Source organism: Heterodontus francisci, chromosome 8 (assembly GCF_036365525.1).
Source record: "Heterodontus francisci isolate sHetFra1 chromosome 8, sHetFra1.hap1, whole genome shotgun sequence".
NCBI classification, from domain to species: Eukaryota; Metazoa; Chordata; class Chondrichthyes; order Heterodontiformes; family Heterodontidae; genus Heterodontus; species Heterodontus francisci.
Window position 1 is genome coordinate 50,811,201 of NC_090378.1, and position 20,605 is coordinate 50,831,805.

General features: G+C 44.0%; 1 protein-coding gene across 2 annotated transcripts in view; it reads left to right on the forward strand.

Annotated features, from left to right (window-relative positions):
- LOC137372826 (nardilysin-like) overlaps positions 1–20,605 on the forward strand; it is a 168,985-nt gene that overhangs the window by 112,959 nt on the left and 35,421 nt on the right. For both annotated transcript variants that reach the window (XM_068037138.1, XM_068037139.1), the window contains exon 21: positions 7,174–7,301. In XM_068037138.1, coding sequence (XP_067893239.1) covers positions 7,174–7,301 — 128 coding nt within the window. The remainder of the gene's footprint in view (positions 1–7,173; positions 7,302–20,605) is intronic.

Here is a 20,605-nt window from a genome sequence, read left to right on the forward strand (position 1 = left end):
TTGGTTCGTTGCTGCAGTGCATCTGGATGGTACACACTGTTACAACTGTGCGTTGGTGGTGCAGGGAGTGAATGTTTGTGGATGGGTTGCCTATCAAGCGGGCTGCTTTGTCCTGGATGGTGTCGAGCTTCTTGAGTGCTGTTGGAGCTGCACCTATCCAGGCATGTGGAGAGTATTCCATCACACTCCTGACTTGTGCCTCGTAGATGGTGGCCAAGCTTTGTGGAGTCAGGAGGTGAATTACTCGCCACAGGATTCCTAGCCTTTGATCTGCTCTTGTAGCCACAGTATTTATGTGGTTACTCCAGTTCAGTTTCTTGTCAATGGTGACCCCCAGGATGTTGATAATGGGGCATTCAGCAATCGTAATGTCATTGAATGTCATGGGGAGATGGTTGGATTCTGTCTTGTTGGAGATGGTCATTGGCTAGCACTTGTATGGCACGGATGTTACTTGCCGCTTATCAGTCCAAGCCCAGATATTGTCCAGGACTTGCTACATTACTACACAGACTGCTTCAGTATCTGAGGAGTCACAAATGGTGCTGAACATTATGCAATCATCAGCGAATATCCCCACTTCTAACTTTTTGGTTGAAGGAAGGTCATTGATGAAGCAGCTGAAGATGATTGGGCCTAGGACGCTACACTGAGCAACTGCTGCAGTGATATCCTGGAGCTGAAATGATTGACCTCCAACAACCACGACCTTTGCGCCAGGTACGACTCCAACAGCAGAGAGTTTTCCCTCCGATTCCCATTGACTCCAGTTTTGCTAGGGCTCCTTGATGCCATACTTGGTCAAATGCTTGATATCAAGGGCAGTCGCTCTCACCTCACTTCTTGAGTTCAGCTCTTTTGTCCATGTTTGAACCAAGGTTGTAATGAGGTCAGGTGCTGAGTCGCCCTGGCGGAACCCAAACTGAGCGTCACTGAGCAGGTTATTGCTAAGCAAGTGCGGCTTGATAGCACTTCCATCACCTTACTGACGATTGAGAGAAGACTGATGGGGTGGAAATTGGCCAGGTTGGATTTGTCTTGCTTTTTGTGTACAGGACATACCTGGGCAATTTTCCACATTGCCGTAGATGCCAGTATTGTGACTATACTGGAACAGCTTGGCTAAGGGCGTGGCAAGTTCTGGAGCACAGCTCTTCAGTACTGTTGCCGGAATGTTGTCAGAGCCTATAGACGTTGCAGTATGCGGTGCCTTCAGTCGTTCCTTGATATCACGCAGAGTGAATTGAATTGGCTGAAGACTAGCCTTTGTGATGCTGGGGACCTCAGCCTTATCTTTTGCACTGATGTGCTGGGCTCCCCCATCATTGAGGATTGGGATAATTGTGGAGCTACCTCCTCCTGTTAGTTGTTTGATTGTCCACCACCATTCACGACCGGATGTGGCAGGACTGCAGAGCTTAGATCTGATCCATTGATTGTGGGATTGCTTAGCTCTGTCTATCATGTGCTGCTTACGCTGTTTGTCACAGAAGTAGTCCTGGGTTGTAGCTTCACCAGTTGACATCTCATTTTGAGGTATGCCTAGTACTGCTCCTGGCATGCCCTCCTGCACTCTTCATTGAACAAGGGTTGATCCCCTGGCTTGATGGTAATGGTAGAGTGGGGGATATGTTGGCCCATAAGGTTACAGATTGTGGTTGAGTGCAGTTCTGCTGCTGATGGCCCACAGCGCCTCATGGATGCCCAGTTTTGAGTTGCTAGATCTGTTTGAAATCCATCCCATTTAGCACGGTGGTAGTGCCACATAACACGATGGAGGGTATCCTCAATGTGAAGAAGGGACTTTGTCTCCACAAGCACTGTGCGGTGGTCACGCCTACCAATACTGTCATGGACAGATGCACCTGCGGCAGGCAGATTGGTAAAGATGAGGTCAAGTATGTCTTTTCCCTCTTGTTGGTTCTCTCACCACCTGCCGCAGACCCAGTCTAGCAGCTGTATCCTTTAGGACTCAGTCAGCTCAGTCAGTAGTGGTGCTACTGAGCCACTCTTGGTGATGGACATTGAAGTCCCCCATCCAGAGTACATTCTGTGCCCTTGCCACCCAAGTGGTGTTCAACATGGAAGAGTACTGATTCATCAGCGGAGTGGGGAGGTGGTAGGTGGTAATCAGCAGGAGGTTTTCTTGGCCATTTTGACCTGATGCCATGGGTCCCCAGTCGATGTTGACTCCCAGGGCAACTCCGTCCCGACTGTATACCACTGTGCTGCACTGCTGCTGTGTCTGTCCTGCCAGTGGGACAGGACGAACCCGGTGATGGTGATGACATTTAACTTAGCTTAACTTAGAGATACAGCACTGAAACAGGCCCTTCGGCCCACCGAGTCTGTGCCGACCATCAACCACCCGTTTACACTAATCCTACACTAATCCCATATTCCTATCACATCCCCACCTATCCCTATATATTTCCCTACCACCTACCTATACTAGGGGCAATTTCTAATGGCCAATTTACCTATCAACCTGCAAGTCTTTGGCATGTGGGAGGAAACCGGAGCACCCGGAGGAAACCCATGCAGACACAGGGAGAACTTGCAAACTCCACACAGGCAGTACCCGGAATTGAACCCGGGTCGCTGGAGCTGTGAGGCTGCGGTGCTAACCACTGCACCACTGTGCCGCCCCTAGCAGGGAAGTGCGGTTGAGCGAAGAGAGGGATAATGATGTTGGAGACATGAAAGAGGAGACTCGGCTCAAAGTGCTTCCACTTCTCACCCATTGCCCCCCCACCTATTTAGTGGCCCACATGCTGCCTTGTGCCCTGGTCACGTGTCTGTTGCTGTGCAGGTGGAACAGGCTTTGGCGGGCCCAAGAGCACCTCGGCAGTCAGAACAGGGATCTGGCCAGCCTGCCTCTACCTCTGCTGAAGCTACAGTGGTTGTACCATGTCCGAAGTGCTCGAGAGAGAGAGAGAGAGGAAAAGTAAAGATTTGTAGTTGCACAAGGGAATGCACATGGATGTGTTGCACAATATTGGATTGGTAAGTTTCTTTTACATTTTTGAGCCATATTAATATCATTTGGTTAGACCACTGTCCTGCCGTGTCCATTTTTGGCTGCAAGTGACCTTTTCACATGTGATGATTGGTAAGACGAGACTTAACACCAATCATTGGGTGGCTGTGAAATTGATGCTTTGTGGATTTCAGGACTACTTTGTTTTGGGAGAGAGGTGAGGGATTGGAGGTGGTTTTAGCATGTGGATGCCAAATGGGTGGACTAATGTAACCTAACTGAACCTCACTATTATGAGGGCATCCTGATCAATATGTGTCCTGCTTCTGGTGCATTGACCGCATCATGTTTGTTCTCCTCCTCCTGAGGATGCCAGTCTTTAGCCAATTCAATTCACTAAATATATCAAGAAATGGTTGAATGCACTGAATGCAGCAAAGGCTATGAGCCCCGATAACATCCCAGCTGTAATATTGAAGACTTGTGCTCCAAAACTAGTTCCGCCCCTACCAGGTTGTTCCAGTACAGCTACAACACTAGCATCTACCCGACAAGGTGGAAAATTGTCCAGGTATGTCCAATCCTCAAAAAGCAAGGCAAATCCAATCCAGCCAATTACCACCGCATCAGTCAGTGCTCAATCATCAGCAAAGTGATGGAAGGTGTCGTTGAGAGTGGGATCAAGCAGCACTTATTCAGCAATAACCTGCTCACCGATGCTCAGTTGGGTTCTGCCAGGCTCGCTCAGCTCCTGACCTCATTACAGCCTTGCTCCAAACATGGACAAGGGCTGAATTCCAGAGGTGAAGTGAGAGTGACTGCCCTTGACATCATGGCAGCATTTGACGGAATGTGGCATTAAGGAATCCTAGCAAAATTGAAGTCATTGGGAATTGGGGGAAAACTTCCATTGCTCGGAGTCATGTCTAGCAAAAAGGAAGATGGTTGTGGTTGTTGGAGGCCAATCACCTCAACCCAGGACAGCACTGCAGGAGTTCCTCTGGGTAGTGTCCTAGGTCCAACTATCTTCAGTTGCTTCATCAATGACCAACTTTCCATTATGAAGTCAGAAGTGGTGATGTTTGCTGATGATTGCACAGTGTCCAGTACCAGTCCTTTGAAGGAGTAACATGTGCTGTGGGTAAAGGGGAGCCTGTTGACGTACTGGACTTGGATTTTCAGAAGGCATTTGACAAGGTGCCACATAAAAGGTTATTGTGCAAAGTAGGAGCTCATGGTGTAGGGGGTAACATATTAGTACGGATAGAAGATTGGCTGTTTGGCACAAAACAGAGAGTATGCATAAATAGGTCATTTTCTGATTGGCAGGATGTGAAGAGTGGAGTCCCGCAGGGGTCTGTGCTGGGGCTTCAACTTTTTACAATTTATATCAATGATTTAGATGAGAGGAGCGAGGGCATGGTAGCTAAATTTGCAGATGACACAAAGATAGGTAGGAAAGTATGTTGTGAAGAGGGCATAAGGAGGTTGCAAACCGATATAGATAGTGTGAGTGGGCAAAAATCTGGCAGATGGAGTATAATGTAAAATGTGAAGTTGTTCACTGTGGCAGGGAGAATAAAAAAGCAGAGTATTACTTAAATGGAGAATGACTGCAGAATTCTGAGGTGCAGAGGCATCGAGGTGTTCTAGTGCATGAGTCACACAAAGTTAGTACGCAGGTACGGCAAGTAATAAAGAAGGCTAATGGAATGCTATCCTTTATTACGAGAGGAATTGAAAATAAAAGTAAGGATGTTATGCTTCAGTTATACAGGGCATTGGTGGGACCACATCTCGAATACTGTGTGCAGTTTTGGTCCCCTTATTTAAGGAAGTATGCAAATGCATTGGAGATGGTTCAGAAGAAGTTTACTAGATTGCTCCCTGGAATGAGCGTGTTGTCTTATGAGGAAAGGTTGGACAGACTGGGCTTGTTTTCACTGGAGTTTAGAAGAGTGAGGGGAGACTTAATTGAAGTTTATAAGATCCTGAACGGTCTTGACAAAGTGGGTGTGGAAAGGATGTTTCCTCTTGTGGGTGAGTCCAGAACTAGAGGGCACTTTTTAAAATTAAGGGTCGCCCTTTTAGGACAGAGATGAGAAATTTTTTCTCTCAGAGGGTCGTGCAACTTTGGAACTCTCTGCCTCAGAAGGTGGTGGAGGCGGGATCATTGAATATTTTTAAGTCGGAGGTAGGTAGATTCTTGTTAGGCAAGGAAATCAAGGGTAGAAGGGAGTATGGAATTCAAAACACAACCAGATCAGCCATGATCTTATTGAATGGCGGACCAGGCTCGAGGGGCCGAATGGCATATTTCTGCTCCTAATTCGTATATTTGTATATTCACAACTCCGCAGATACTGAAGTAGTCCGTACCCGCATGCAGCAAGACCTGGACAACATTCAGGCTTGGGCGGACAAATTCGGACAATTCGTGCTATACAAGTGCCAGGCAATGACTGTCTCCAACAAGGGAGAATCTAACCATCTCCCCATGACATTCGATGGCTTCGCTATCACTGAATTCCCCACTATCAACATCCAAGGGGTTACTGTTGACCAGAAACTGAACTAGAGCAGCCATATGAATACTGTACCAAGAGCAGGTCAGAGGCTGGGAATTCTGTAGTGAGTAATTCACCTCCTGATTCCCCAGAGACTGTCCACCATCTACAAGGCACAAATCAGGAGTGTAATGGAATGCTGTCCTTTTGCCTGGATGTGTGTAGCTCCAACAACACTCATGAAGCTTGACACCATCGAAGACAAAGAAACCTGCTTGATCGGCACCCCATCCACCACCTTAAATAGTCACTCCCTTCAACACCAGCACACAGTAACAGCAGTGTGTTCAATTTACAAGATGCAGCACCTGACCAAGGTTCCTTTAGCAGCACCTTCCAAACCTGTGACCTGTTAACAACTAGACAAAGAAGGGCAGCAGATGTATGGGAACACCACCACCTGCATGTTTTCCTCCTGGTCATACATCATCCTGACTTGGAACTATGTTGCTATTCTTTTGCTGTGCTCTGCGTCTTGTTCCTTCTATAGGTCCAAGCCTTGCTGCTGTGCATTGTTCAGAGCGCAGCACACGATGACCATTCTGGAGAGCCTGGCTGGCGTGGATCGAAGGACACCTGCAGATCTGTTAAGGCACCTGAAGCACATCTTCAGCCTGCTGCTTGCTTGCTTAATGATGCATTTACATGGCTTTCAATGTAGCGCTCCTGGACCTACATGGTTTGGTTCCTCACAGGTATCATCAGCCGTGATTTTTGGGGTATCCCTTGTCTGCAACCGGCCTGCTGGTCAGTCTGCTTTGAGGTGCAAAGAGGTCAGTGAGGGTGGACTGATGCAGGGCAAAAGCATCATAGCTGCTGCATGGGACTCTTGCGTACATGTGCATAATTATATTTTTGTGGTTGCACACCAGCTGTACATTGATGGAGTGGAAACCCTTGCGATTCACAAACACTCCTGGTTGATGTGTGGGTGCCTTGATTGTCACATACATGCAGTCGATGACATCCTCCACCTGTGGGAAGCCAGCCAAACCTGCAAACCTCAGTGCCCACTGATTGTAACTGGCTTCATCAGTGGCAAATTGTACTTAATTGCCTGCCCAAGCAAACATGGCAGTCGTCACCTGTGAAATATATTTGTGGGCAGCCAACTGATGTCCTGCAAATATCTTTGGCAGATCCCTAGAAGAAGCTAGAGCCAAGTAAACTTGCGAATGGTGATGACTTTGACAGCCACTGGTAAATGGTGACCACCAGGTCTACTTGGCAGCAGGCTGCAAATGGCTGCTGCCCCCTGATGTGAGTCATGGCAAATAATGACATGGAATAAATTATATCTCAGTGTACTTGGAATATGGAGTTTTGGGGTTTGGAGACTTGATCTAGGCTGCCGCAATCTGTAGGCTCCGAGAATGAAGTTGGATGGTGGTCTTCCCAAAACGGAAGGAAATGGAATCAAGTACTGTGCACTTTCTGATGTTTAGCTGAAGAGAGTATTCTGAAAAATTACATGTGTTCTGAATAGCCTTCTGTATAATGTACCAAATGCTGAAAAGCACTTTATACCAAACATGTTGATAGGCTGTCTTCCCAATATCCAGTTCTTGTGTGTTTTGCAAAATTTTACATTTGAATCATATTTAAACAACTTATGTTTTTCTCCAGCTTCTGTTCCAACTCCTCATTGATCATCTGGCTGAGTTTGCAACCACTCCAGATGTGTTTGGAATGATCGTAGAACAATTAAAAAAGAGTTACTTCAATGTTCTAATCAAACCTGAAAAGCTGGGAAAGTAAGTGAAGAATTCATGAAGATTTTATTAACGCTTTAATTGTAATTTTAGATCTGTTTGTGAGCTTAGACAAAGGACACTTGTGACTTTTTTGGCATTTTATTCTAACTTCTTTTGTTTGATAACGTGGTCAATTGCTTTCACTGTTTCAGTCATGTCTTCTGGAAGACCGCTTATGGCATCCAATAGTTTTTAAAACTGCTGCATGTAAATGTTGGGATTCTAGTTTCAGATTATTGCTTTTTCTGAATAAATGACCTGCAGACCTGTTCTCATGAAAATATTATAATCAAAGTAGATGGTCACATCAGAAAAGTGCAGGTATTAAGTACCATACTCTAGTGTTTGCTAAAGCAAATTCTATGTCATCTGGTGCTTCCCAGGTTCACTTCCAATGGTAATTTTTATTGGAACTATACTTTTTCCTCCCTAATTTTTTGCAAAAATTAAATGCATAAATTTCTGGCGGCTGTACGTGCTCCCGGTCTTGCCTCCTCAACTGGTCTTTGGAACTAAGTGGTAGCATGGACAATCAAGAGTACAGCACAGAAGTCACTCACTTCAGAGCTACAGCACTAGAAAATAATCTTTAAGCACCTTGACTTACAAATGAAAAGTTGCTTTGATTCTAGATTTTCCCGTAAATTATGTTTATTTTTAATTATTGACATTTCCTCCATCTTAAAGTCAGAAGTGGAGCTATTTGCTTATGATTGCACAATGTTCAATACAGTTCACACCTCCTCAGAGACTAAAGCAGTCTGTGCCCGCATACAGCAAGACCTGGACAACATCCATGTTTTGTGCAAATGTCATTTGCCATTTAACTGCCAGGCAATGACCATCTCCAACAAGAGAAAAGCTAACCATCTCCCCTTGACTTTGAACAGCATTACCATCACTGACTCCCCCACCATCACATCCGGAGAACATAGAATGGTTACAGTAAAGAAGGAGGCCATTTGGCTCATCATGTCTGTGCCAGCTCTCTGCAAGAGCAACTCACCTAGTCCTACTGCTCTGCTGTTCCCTGTAGCCCTGCAAATCTTTTCTCTGCAGAGAATTATCCAATTCTCTTTTGAAAGCCACAATTGAATCTGCCTCCACTGCACTCAGGCAGTGCTTTCCAGATCCTAACCACTTGCTACATAAAATAGCTTTTCTTCATGTCACTTCTGGCTTTTTAGCCAGTTGCTTTAAATTGGTGTCCTCTGGTTCTCGACCCTTCCACCAATGGGAACAGTTTCTCCCTATCTACTCTGTCCAGACCTCTCATGATTTTGAACACCTCTATCAAATCTCTCCACCTTCTCTCCTCTAAGGAGAACAACCCCAGCTTCTCCAATCTATCCATGTAACTCAAATCTTTCATCCTCTGAACCATTCCAATAAATCGTTTCTGCACCCTCTCCAATGCCTTCACATCCTTCCTAAAATGTGGTGCCCAGAATTGCACACAGTACTCCAGTTGAGGCTGAACCAGTGTTTTATAAAGGTTCACCATGACTTCCTTGCTCTTGTACTCTATGCTTCTGTTTATAAAGTCCAGCATCCCATATGCCTTATTACTGCTTTCTCAACCTGCCCAGCCACCTTCAATGATTTATGCACATATACTCCCAGATTCCTCTTTTATTTCATATTGCCTTTCCTCGTTCCTGCTACCAAATTGTATCACTTCTCACTTCTCTGCGTTAAATTTCATCTGACACCTGTCCACCCATTCCACTAGCCTTTGTTGCCTTGACATCTATCACTATCCTCCTCACAGTTCACAATATTTCCAAGTTTTGTGTCATCTGCAGATTTTGAAATTGTGCCCTGTGCACCCAAGTCTAAGTCATTAATATAGATCAAGAAAAGTAGTGTTCCTAATACCCCTGGGGAACTCCAATATATACTGTCCTCCAGTTCGAAAAACAACCGTGCACCTTTACTCTGTTTCCTGTCACTAAGCCAATTTCGTATCCATGCTGCCACTTTTATTCCATGGGCTTCAACTTTGCTGACAAGCCTGTTATGTGGCACTTTATCAAATGCCTTTTGGAAGTCCGTGTACATCACATCAACCGCATTACCGTCATCAACCCTCTCTGTTACCTCATCACAAAACTCAGTCAAATTAAACACCATTTGCCCTCAACAAATCCATGCTGGCTTTCCTTAATTAATCCACATTTGTGCAAGTGACTGTTAACTTTGTCCTGGATTATCATTTCTAAAAGCTTTTTCTTTACTGAGATTAAACTGACTGGCCTGTAGTTAGTGGGCTTATCCTTGCATCCTTTTTTGAACAAGGGCTTAACATTTGCAATTCTCCAGTCCTCTGGTACCACCCTTGTATCTCAGAAGGATTGCAAGATTATGGCCAGTGCCTCTGCAATTTCCACCCTTACTTCCCTCAGTATTCTTGGATGCATCTGATCCGGTCCTGGTAACTCATCAACTTCAAGTACAGCCAGCCTTTCTAATATCTTCTCTTTATCCGTTTTTAGCCCATCCTGTATCTCAACTATCTTTTTGTTTCATTTTTTTTGCCTCCCGTCTGAACTTTTTATATTTAACCTAGTTCTCACTTGTATTATCAACCTGACACCTATCATACGCACCCTTTTTCTGCTTCATCTTACTCTATGTCTTACATCATCCAGGGAGCTCCAGCTTTGTTTGTCCGATCTCCCCACTGCCCCCCCCCCACCTCATAGATTGCACCTTGACTGTACTGGAACCATCTCCTCTTTAAAGGCAGCCCATTGTTTAATTATAGTTTTGCCTGCCAGTCAAAGATTCCAATTTATCTGGACCAGATCTGTTCTCACCCTATTGAATTTGGTCCTTCCCCAATTAGTTTTTTTTACTCTGGTTTGCACCTTGTCCTTTTCCATAGCTAACCTAAACCTTATGATACTATGATCACTGACCCCTAAATGTTCCCCACTTGACCCACCTCAATCCCCAGAACCAGATCCAGCAATGCTTCCTTCCTCGTTGAACCAGAAACATACTAATCTAGAAAATTCTCCTGAACACACTTCAGAAACTTTTCCCTTCGCTGTCCATAACACTATAACTATACAAGTCTATATTGGGATAATCAAAGTACTTCATTGTAAATACTCTATAATTTTTTGCATTTCTAGGTTCCTTGCAAATTTGTTCCTCTGCATCTTTCCAACTTGTTGGTGACCTATAGAATACACCCAGTAGTGTAATGGTGCCTCAATTGTTTCTTAGCTCTAACCAGAGATTCTGCCCTTGACTCCTCTAGAATATTCTCTCTCTCCTGCACTATAATAATATCCTTAATTAATACTGCCACCCCTCCTACTTGCTTTCCTATCCTTGTATCTGAGAACATTTAGTACCAGTCCTCTCCTTTTTTGAGCCTGTTCTCCGTTATCGCCACAAGATCATATTCCCGCATGGCTACCTGTGCCTGCAGCTTACCAACCGTATTCAGCACACTCTGCGCGTTCGCATACATGCATACATGGGGTAACCCAATTTAGGCTTTATTGCATTTCCTCTAACTCTGACCCCACCTAATACTTTGCTATTTTTTTACTGTAGTGCTATCTGTCTCTCCCAATTCTTCGTACACCCAGATTTCCCTCTCTAATGTTACCTCTGGTTCCCATCCCCCTGCCAAGTTAGTTTAAACCCTCCCTAATAGCACTAGCAAACCACCCCACAAGGACATTGGTCCCAGCTCTGTTTAGGTGCATCCCGACTGGCCTGTACCATCTCCCTTAGAACTTATCCCAATGTTCCAGGACTTTAAAGCCCTCCCTCCTGCACCATCTCTCCAGCCATGTATTCATCTGCTCTGTTCTCCTATTTCTATACTCGCAGGTGCATAGCACTGGGAGTAATCTGGTGACCAAAGTAACCTTTGAGGTCCTACTTGCTAGTTTTGTTCCTAGCTTCCGAAAATCTGCCTGCAGACCCTCATCTTTCTTTCTACCTATGTCGTTGGTACTGATATGGACCATGACTGCTGGCTGTTCACCTTTTGTAAGAACCTTACTTATAATTTGTTCTTGGACCAGGCAATAAGAATTCGGACAAGGAGACACCAAATGTAGTGATATCAGGATGATTTATTAAGGCTAAAAGCAATACTTAAATCCAAGGCAGTCTATATCCTAGCCCAGATGGCTTTTACTCTCCGCTGGCTCTAGTGGCACAGACGGCTCATGACTTGTCGTCCTTTTGTCATCTTCAAATCTGTGCACCGAACCTCTCCAGGTCTGTTCTTTTATTCTTTGGAGCCAGTGACGACTCCTGTGTACTGATTGGTTGGTTCATGCATATCAGTGTTTCAGTTAGTCCTGCCATTTTGTTTCAGTACTTCCGTTTATACATTAATCATGATCACATGCGCAAAACAGTATGTACAGACAATGCATTATGACCTTGAAGTGCATTAGATCATACATTTCCGGCTTTTCTGTTACATTTTGATCATAATTTGTTGCATAATTTTCGATATCTGTTCTTTTCTTTCTCTTTATCTGTTTATCAGTCTGTATCACAAGGTAATTCTGGTTGACTCAAACTGTATAGGCAGCATTTTTTCCAGTAAAATACGCAGCTAAAGTTAACTCTTCATTTACCAAAAGCTTATACAAAACATACCTTCTCCTTTTGGCATTTCTTCGCATAAGAAGAATTTAGGAAGCTTGTACTCATCGGTTGCAGGCCCGCTGATGGCTAGTCAGGCCTATCCGTGACTGGCAGATTCTGTCACAGCGGGTGCAAGTGAAGGTATAGTTGCTGTTGGGGACAGTTGGGTCTATCCTTCTCCTTTTTGCTTTTATGCTGGTTCTTTACTCAGGCTTAAAGGTGTCTATAGCACTCCCAATGTAGCATCTCCAGGCATCACGTTCTATGGCCTGCGCTTCCCACTGATGATGATCCATGTGGCACGTAGAAAGGAACAACTTCAAGGAGTCCTTGAAACTCTTGCGCGCGGCCCCTCTGTTCTGTTTACCTATGGTCAGCTCTTCGTACAACACGATCTTGGGCAGGTGACTGTCGTCCACCCGGGCAACATGACCCACCCAATGCAGTTGGCTTTGCAGGAGGATGGCCTTGATGCTGGTGATGTTGGCTTTTCCGGGACTTCAGTGTTTGTGACGTGGTCCTGCCAGCGGATCTTGAGGATGCTGTGAAGGCAGTGCTGCTGGAAACACTCTAGAAAGCATACATAATGGTGTTATAGGACCCATGACTCGACGTCGTACGGAAGGATGGTGAGGACTATTGCTTTGTACGCTTTGAGTTTGGTCTGTGCTCTGAGACTTTGGTTGCTCCACACTCATTAATGGAGTCTGTCGAATGCGCTGTTTGCTTTTGAAAGCCATTTGTCCACTTCCTTGTCTATGGTGGCATCAAAAGAGATGGCGCTCCTCAAATAGGTAAATTGCTTGACGGCATTCATTTCAATTCCCTCAATGACAATACTTGGTGGTCTGTATTCTTCTTGGGGTGCAGGCTGATGCAGGATTTCAGTTTCTTTAACTGATCTTTAGTCCGAAGAGTTGTACCGTCTCGGAAAAACATGTTGTTATGCATTGCAGGTCTGGCCATATATATGTGAAAGTACATAAAATACATAATACAAAAAAAAGGGCCAGTAAAAATTACAGAATCCACACTTCTTACAATCCCCACCTTGAGGTGAAATGCAGCATAGCATTGATTCCTCGCAATTAATCACTTTTTCTCGAATAAGGTAACTTCATTAAGCATTTGGCCTCTAAGGGTAAATTTTTTGGTAATGCATTTTAAACGAAGCAATGCGAGAATAACAAGCACACTCAATAATACTTTCACAAGCAAAAGAATTGGGGGGCAACATCCTTACCCAAGGGTGCTGACCTACATTGTATGTGGTCTCCTACCAGTTACTTTCTCCCAATCTTTTAATCGCTTCTTCCCTTTGTTGTTCTGTCTCATCTTTAGATGTTTCTGGGGTGTTGCCGTTCTTTCCATTATAGATTTCAAATTTATAGACAAAGGTGATATGGGGTGTCCAAACTGAGCTACTGTTTTTAATGCTTCCCCTTGCATCCCAAAATTCATTCTTAATTCGGTGATATTGTGGACCAGTGCAGGAAACAAAACACAACTTCCTATCTGGGTGACCTGAGTGGGTTTGAAGCAGAACATTGGATCCCAACAATTCTTGCAATTGGGAAAAGATTTTTCCTGTAAAAGGGGACCCTTGGACACTTTCCACCTGTAGTGGTAGTCCCCACCTACAGATCACCTCATTCAATAAAATTCTGGCAGCGCTGAGTGAAGTGTTTTATCTACAAGGGCAAGCCTCAATGCACTTGGTAAATTGATCTGTGACAACGAAGGCATAGTAATTCTGGGTCGGGGGCAAGGGGCCAATAAAGTCAATTTGAAGGTGTGTCCAAGGGCCTTCTGGGGGTGGAGAACTGCAGGCAGGTTTTACTGCAGGCAGGTTTTGCTGCAGGCCTGGCAGACAACGGGACACATAGAGATTGGCATCATTCTCTATTGTGGGCCACCAAACTACGGCCAGGATCTTGTCTCGATGGACACAGCTGAGTAATGTCCCCGGTCGGGTGGGAATGGAACAGGAAAAACAGCTCCTCTCCAACCACCAGTGGAACATGCACCACAGGAAGCTTATCTGGGCTGGGCTGATACATGAGTGTGCTAGCTGACTTATGAGACATGACTGTATGGATTGCCCAGGCTGAGGGGGCGGGCAGTGATTTGTCCTGTTTGTGCTAGGCAATGGCTATGGCGTAGGGGTCATACTGTTGTTGGAGTGAACTAAGATCTATTGGGTTGGAGGGTTTTGCAGCTGCAACGTGACAACATTGGTCGATGTCATCAGATTCCCATTTGCCAGAGTGTGCAGTTTCTTTGGCTACCTGATCGCCTTCTGCTTTACCTCCGATGTGGATCTGGCCTTTTTCATGAGCTGCAACATGGCAGGGCTGGGAATGGTTTTGTAGGGCTGACCATAACTTTTGTAACCAGGGTCCATGAGCCAAACATTTACCAGCCGAGGTTCGGTAGGCATTCTTGTGGTACAGGAGAAGAGCGAGTACAGCATTGATGGCATTGGCACTATCAGACCAAATATTCATGGGCCTATCGGATGTTTCCTTAACGGCCGTTAATAAAGCACGAATTTCAGCAAGCTGGCACGAGTGTTGTGAACAGTGTCATTCGATTACTTTGTCTGGTAGGACCACTGCATTGCCAGTGTGTGGTGTTCTGTGCATATGATATGAGGAACAGTCAACATAAATGATTGGGGTCTCCTTAATTGTTTCAGTCAGGATGGGGTGTGAACAGAAATCAATAAGGGGCAGCGGACATTTGTGGGGTCGCCCTCAGGTGCCAGAAGCTGTGGGTACTGTGTTGTCAATGTCCCACTGCGGTAATTCTAAAGTCCATTTATTCAGTCTCTGTGAGGAGACCAGCAAGTCTCCAGGCTTCATTAACAAGGTCAGTGGTACGTGCAGTGAAAGTAAGATTATTTATTGAAGGTCTGCAATGTATGTGAAGCGTTGAACAGCCCAAAATGTAGCTAGAAGGTGGCACTCACATGCCAAGTACGTAGTTTCTGCTCCTTGCAGAATCATCGAGGCGTAAGCTATCGATTGTAGTTTCCCATTGTGTTCTTGACACAGCACAGCAGTCAGGTTCTGGTCTGTAGTCCCTACTTGCAGTTGAAACAGTTGAGTGGGATCAGCCATCAACAAGCAGGTCACTTGCATTACTGCCTGTTTGAGACTCGTTATAGCCATGGTGTGATCCTTTGTCCAGCCGGACTGAACTCCATCTTTTAAAAGGCCGTACAAGGCCTTCGCTAAGTTGGCAAAACCAGGAATAAAATTTCGCTGATAGTTGACGCAGCCTAGGAACGATCAGAGAATGGTTTTGAGGTAGGGAGCGGAAGTCTTTGGATGATTCCAACTTTGAATGTGTCTGGACTTTTGCAGTAGTGGGAGATCAGCACTCCTAAAATGTTGAACTCCTCTTGAAGTAATTGGGCCGCCTTAGGATTTACTTTAACTCCTGACCGTGTCAGGATTGTTAACAGTTCATCTAACAGCTACAGGTGCTCGCCCACAGTTGCTGTTGGTAGGAGCAGATCGTCCACATACTGCAAAGGGCATTCAGGCTTAGAAAAACCTTTCAGAGCTACTGCCATTTGGAAGTTATGTCAGAGCATTGCAAAACCCTTGGGGTTAGCAAGTAATGTGAAAGCAAACCTATACTGATCTTCCTTTCTAATGGGGATACTCCAGAACCCATTTGAAGTATCCAAGGTGGCAAATTATTTCAATCCTACCGGCACTTGTGACAAAAGGGTAGGGGTTTCTCACACAACCGGGGAGCATGCTGGGATCACAGAATTGAGCTTACGATAGTCTATAGTTAGCCTCCAGCTGCCATCTGGTTTTTTAACCGGCCAGATTGGTGAATTGGTCGTGGAAGTGCTGGGCCTAACAATGCCTTGTTTAACAAGGGACTGAATTGTGTCCTTGATGTAAGGATAACTATCTTTGGGGTTGGGATGCTGTTTAACAAAGGAGTGAGGGGTCCATTCACGGACTCTTCATCTTCCATCCTACCGCAGTCACGTTTGTCAGTAGCAAAAGCATCCAAGTGCTGCTGAACGAGCCAACACACTTAAGGGTCCCATGTTTCGGAGGATTGTTGGGGTGCGGCTTTTTAATAGGAAAGACAGAGTGAGCATCAGAAACTTCAGTAAAACTTCGCGTGTCCGACCCCAACCAAATGCAACTCCGGTTGAGGTCAATGACAGCTCCGCATTGATTCCAGACATCAGTTCCTAAAATACTTTGAAAAGGCAAAGACTTTAGTCTATATTATGACTATGCTGTGACATTTGATGTTTACAGATAAATTCTTAAATTCTTAAAGCTGCTAGATCTCTTGCTGTTCTTGCTTGTATACCAGAATCCATTTGGCTCTAAGAGCCCAGTGGGTTAATTTGTCCAAATATATCCACCAATTTAGAAATTTAAAATTTCATAATGCCCAATATATAAATTTACACTCAACAATTCAAAAGTTGTGTGGTGAATTAAATGAAAAAAAAACAGCTGTCAGCAGAAAGGGTTAACTTCTCTGCTTGTTTTCAAGGTGGCGGAGCAAAACATTCTCACGTAGATTTTAGATTTAGAGATACAGCACAGAAACAGGCCCTTCGGCCCACCGAGTCTGTGCCGACCATTAACCACCCATTTATACTAATCCTACACTAATCCATATTCCTACCACATCCTCACCTGTTCCTATATTCCCCTACCAGCTACCTATACTAGTGACAATTTATAATGGCCAATTCACCTATCAACCTGCAAGTCTTTTGGCTGTGGGAGGAAACCGGAGCACCCGGAGGAAACCCACGCAGACACAGGGAGAACTTGCAAACTCCACACAGGTAGTACCCAGAATTGAACCTGGGTCGCTGGAGCTGTGAGGCTGCGGTGCTAGCCACTGTGCCGCCCAAGTTATGTAACTTTTATTTTTAATTTCCCTATTGTTAAAGAACCAAACACAATTTTAATCAGTTTTTTCCAATTCTTTTTGGTATCTTTACTTCAACTTTACCCAAATTTACCCTCAGGGATTGAAAAAAATAAAGATCATTCGTAACATCATCACCCTCAAAGGAAAACATTTCCATCAGGGAAGAAAGCATTTTCGATAAAACTCCAATTGTTTTCAAATTTTTTAACATCTTTTGCAAGAGGTCTCTTACCCAAGGATTTGTTTCGGTACAACTGAGATGAATAAACAAACAAAATCACCTCAGATATCCCAAATTCCAAGTCACACCAATAAACATTTAAAATTCAAAATTACCAATGTTATATGAGCGAGCCTTATATCTGGAATTAAAGATTCCCTCAGACCTTGACGTGATAATTTAGAAGTTCATTGTGTCCACAAATGGAATTCCAGTTTTCCCAATTTAGCAGGTTAGTTAACATTAATAATTTAAACTTAATTCAGACTAATACTTATTAACTAAACACAGAACAGAATAGTATGCACTTTTTTTTAAAAAAGGATAAATTACGTCAATTCTTGTTCTTCAGGCGCCTTTCCAAATGACTGTAGCTAAACTAAAGAAAAAGTTAGTTCTGACAGTCAAATAAAACCTTCAACATTCTTGCAGCAAAAAGAGTTAAAGACAGCACTGCAACCTTGCAGCCCTTCAACAGTAGAAAAGGGGGAGCGAATCTTTTCCATATCTCCTTCATTTATCCTTCCCCCCCCCCCCCCCTCTTCAGCCAGTTCCTGTTGTTTGCTACTTAAAAACAGTCAGTACATGTCTTTAATTTAAACTTCAAAAACAATAACAGTTTTTAAACTCTGGTTCAATTAAACCAAAGTGTTTTAAAACTTCAAATTGGATTTCTGCCAGATGTCTTCAAGGCTGAAGCTTATCTCTTACAAAACAAACTTCAATGCCTTTTCACAGTTGCAAAACTAACTTTTAAATAAAAATAAAACACTACACCAGCATCTTAAATTTAAAATGTAATTCAGTTTTTATATCCCATTTCTGGCTGCATAATCTTTAATTGAAATGAGTACACTCAACAATCACATTCGCGCCACACAAGTGCCAGGCAATGACCATCTCCAACAAGAGAGAATCTAACCATCTCCCCATGACATTCAACGGCATTACTATTGCTGAATCTCCCACTATCAACATCCGAGGGGCTATCATTGACCAGAAACTGAACTGGAGTAGATATATAAAGACAGTGGCTACAAAAGCAGGTCAGAGGCTAGGAATCCTGAGGCAAGTAACTCACCTCCTGACTCCCCAAAGCCTGTCCACCATCTACAAGGCACAAGTCAGGAGTGTGATGGAATACACTCCACTTGCCTGGATGGGTGCAGCTCCAACAACACTCAAGAAGCTCGACACCATCCAGGACAAAGCAGCCCGCTTGATTGGCACCCCATCTACAAACATTCACTCCCTCCACCACTGACGCACAGTGGCAGCAGTGTGTACCATCTACAAGATGCACTGCAGCAATGCACCAAGGCTCCTTAGACAGCACCTTCCAAACCCGCAACTTCTACCAACTAGAAGGACTAGGGCAGCAAATACATGGGAACGCCACCACCTGCAAGTTCCCCTCCAAGTCACACACCATCCTGACTTGGAACTATATCGCCGTTCCTTCACTGTCGCTGGGTCAAAATCCTGGAATTCCCTTCCTAACAGCACTGTGGGTATACCAACCCCATACAGACTGCAACGGTTCAAGAAGGCAGCTCACCACCACCTTCTCAAGGGCAATTAGGGATGGGCAATAAATGCTGGCCTGGCCAGTGACGTCTACATCCCATGAATGAATAAATAAATAAAAAATTTAAACTTTCTTATTTCTAAACCACTTAGAAATATTGATTCCTGTAATGGGTCATGAATTCGAAATGCCAAATATCTGTGTTAAATTCCCATTCCCAAGCCCAAAGAACACACTCAGCTTCAACCAATTCACAACCAAAACATGATTCAAGTTTCACACAAAATAAGCTCATGTATATGTATTTAGACAGATAGGCAGGGCAAGTAACAAACTTATGCCTCTAACATCAACAGTCAAATGATAAAGAGTTAACGACTTTTTAGCTGTGCAGAAAAAGCACAGGCACGCACAGATAAGAATAGACATTCATTCGCGGAAGCTTCCAACATCCAAACACACAAATACTGAAACACATTCTCTTCAAAACAAAACATGTCACACACACATTCGTTTCTCACAACATTTTTGATTTTTGTGTGGGCTGTTTAATTTATTTTCTTTTCCTCTTAGCTATTTTCCCTAACACAGGATTTTCTTTTATTTTTGAATTGTCTCTGGTATGCCGTGAGCCAAACAGCTTTTAGCAAACCATGGTGGCAGGTAGTATCTTGTGCATTCTTAATAGTGACTTTCATTACGACAGCAACAGTGACTGATATGCCTTCGGGGGAGTGTGCAATAATAGGAACATAGGTGATTTCCTGATTGTAAGATTTTTGTGTGTTTAGGTGGGATGTTGACTAGTTTTTGGCCCACAAGGTACAGACTGGTTTCTTAATCAGGATAGAGACTTTATTAGGTACAGCGAGAATATACAAGCAATACTTAACCTACAGCAGTGGTTATACAGCAGAGTGTAGGGTGGCCTCGGTCCTTGCTTCCTGAGCTGCTGTGGTGCAGTCTTCTTTCTTGAGGTGTTTTGTTGACTGTAGGGTGTTCTGTTCACTGTAGGTTAGTTTCTTCTTGAATTGGTGCACCCCGAGTTTCCCCAGCACCTGCCATTTATGGCCCCCTCCGAGAGTTCCTTAATAATAGATTCCAGCATTTTCCTGATGACAATTGTTAAGCTCACTGGCCTGTAGTTTCCTGCTTTCTGTCTCCCTCCTTTCCTGAATAGCAGAGTTACATTTGCTATTTTCCAATCTGATGGGAATTTTGGAAAATTAAAACCAATGCATCCATTATTGCAGCAGCCACTACCTTTAAGACCCTTGGATGAAGTCCATCAAGACCTGGGGACTTGTCAGCTTTTAGTTCTAATAGTTTTCTCAGTACCCTTTCCCTAGTGATGGTAATTGTGTTAAGTTCCTCCCTCCCTTTCAATTCTTGATTCACAATTATTTCTGGGATGTTATTTGTATCCTCTACAGTGAAGACAGATGCAAAATATTTGTTCATTTTCTCCGCCATTTCGTTATTTTCCATTATTAACTGCCCAGACTCGCTCTTGAGAGGACCACACTCACTTTACTTTTTGCCTTTTTAAATGCCTGCAGAAAATCTTACTATCTGTTTTCATATTTCTATCTAGCTTTCTGTCGTACTCTAATTTATCTCTCATTCTTTTAGTCATTCTTTGCTGTTTTTTATATTCTGTCCAATCTTCTGACCCACCACTACTCTTTGCTGAATTGTACGCTTTTTCTTTGCGTTTGATACTATCTATTTACTCTCTACCGGCTCTAGTGGCACAGACGGCTCAGCACTCCTTTTCTCTTGTCTCTCCCTTTGTCATCTTCAAATCTCTGCACAGAACCTCTCCAGGTCTGTTCTTTTATCCTTTGTAGCCAGTGGCTGCACCTGTGCACTGATTGGTTGGTTCATACATATCACTGTTCCGATTGGTCCTGCCATTTTGTTTGTCAGTACATCCATTTGTACATTAATCATGATCACATGCGCAAAACAATGTGTACAGACAGTCCATAATAACCTTGA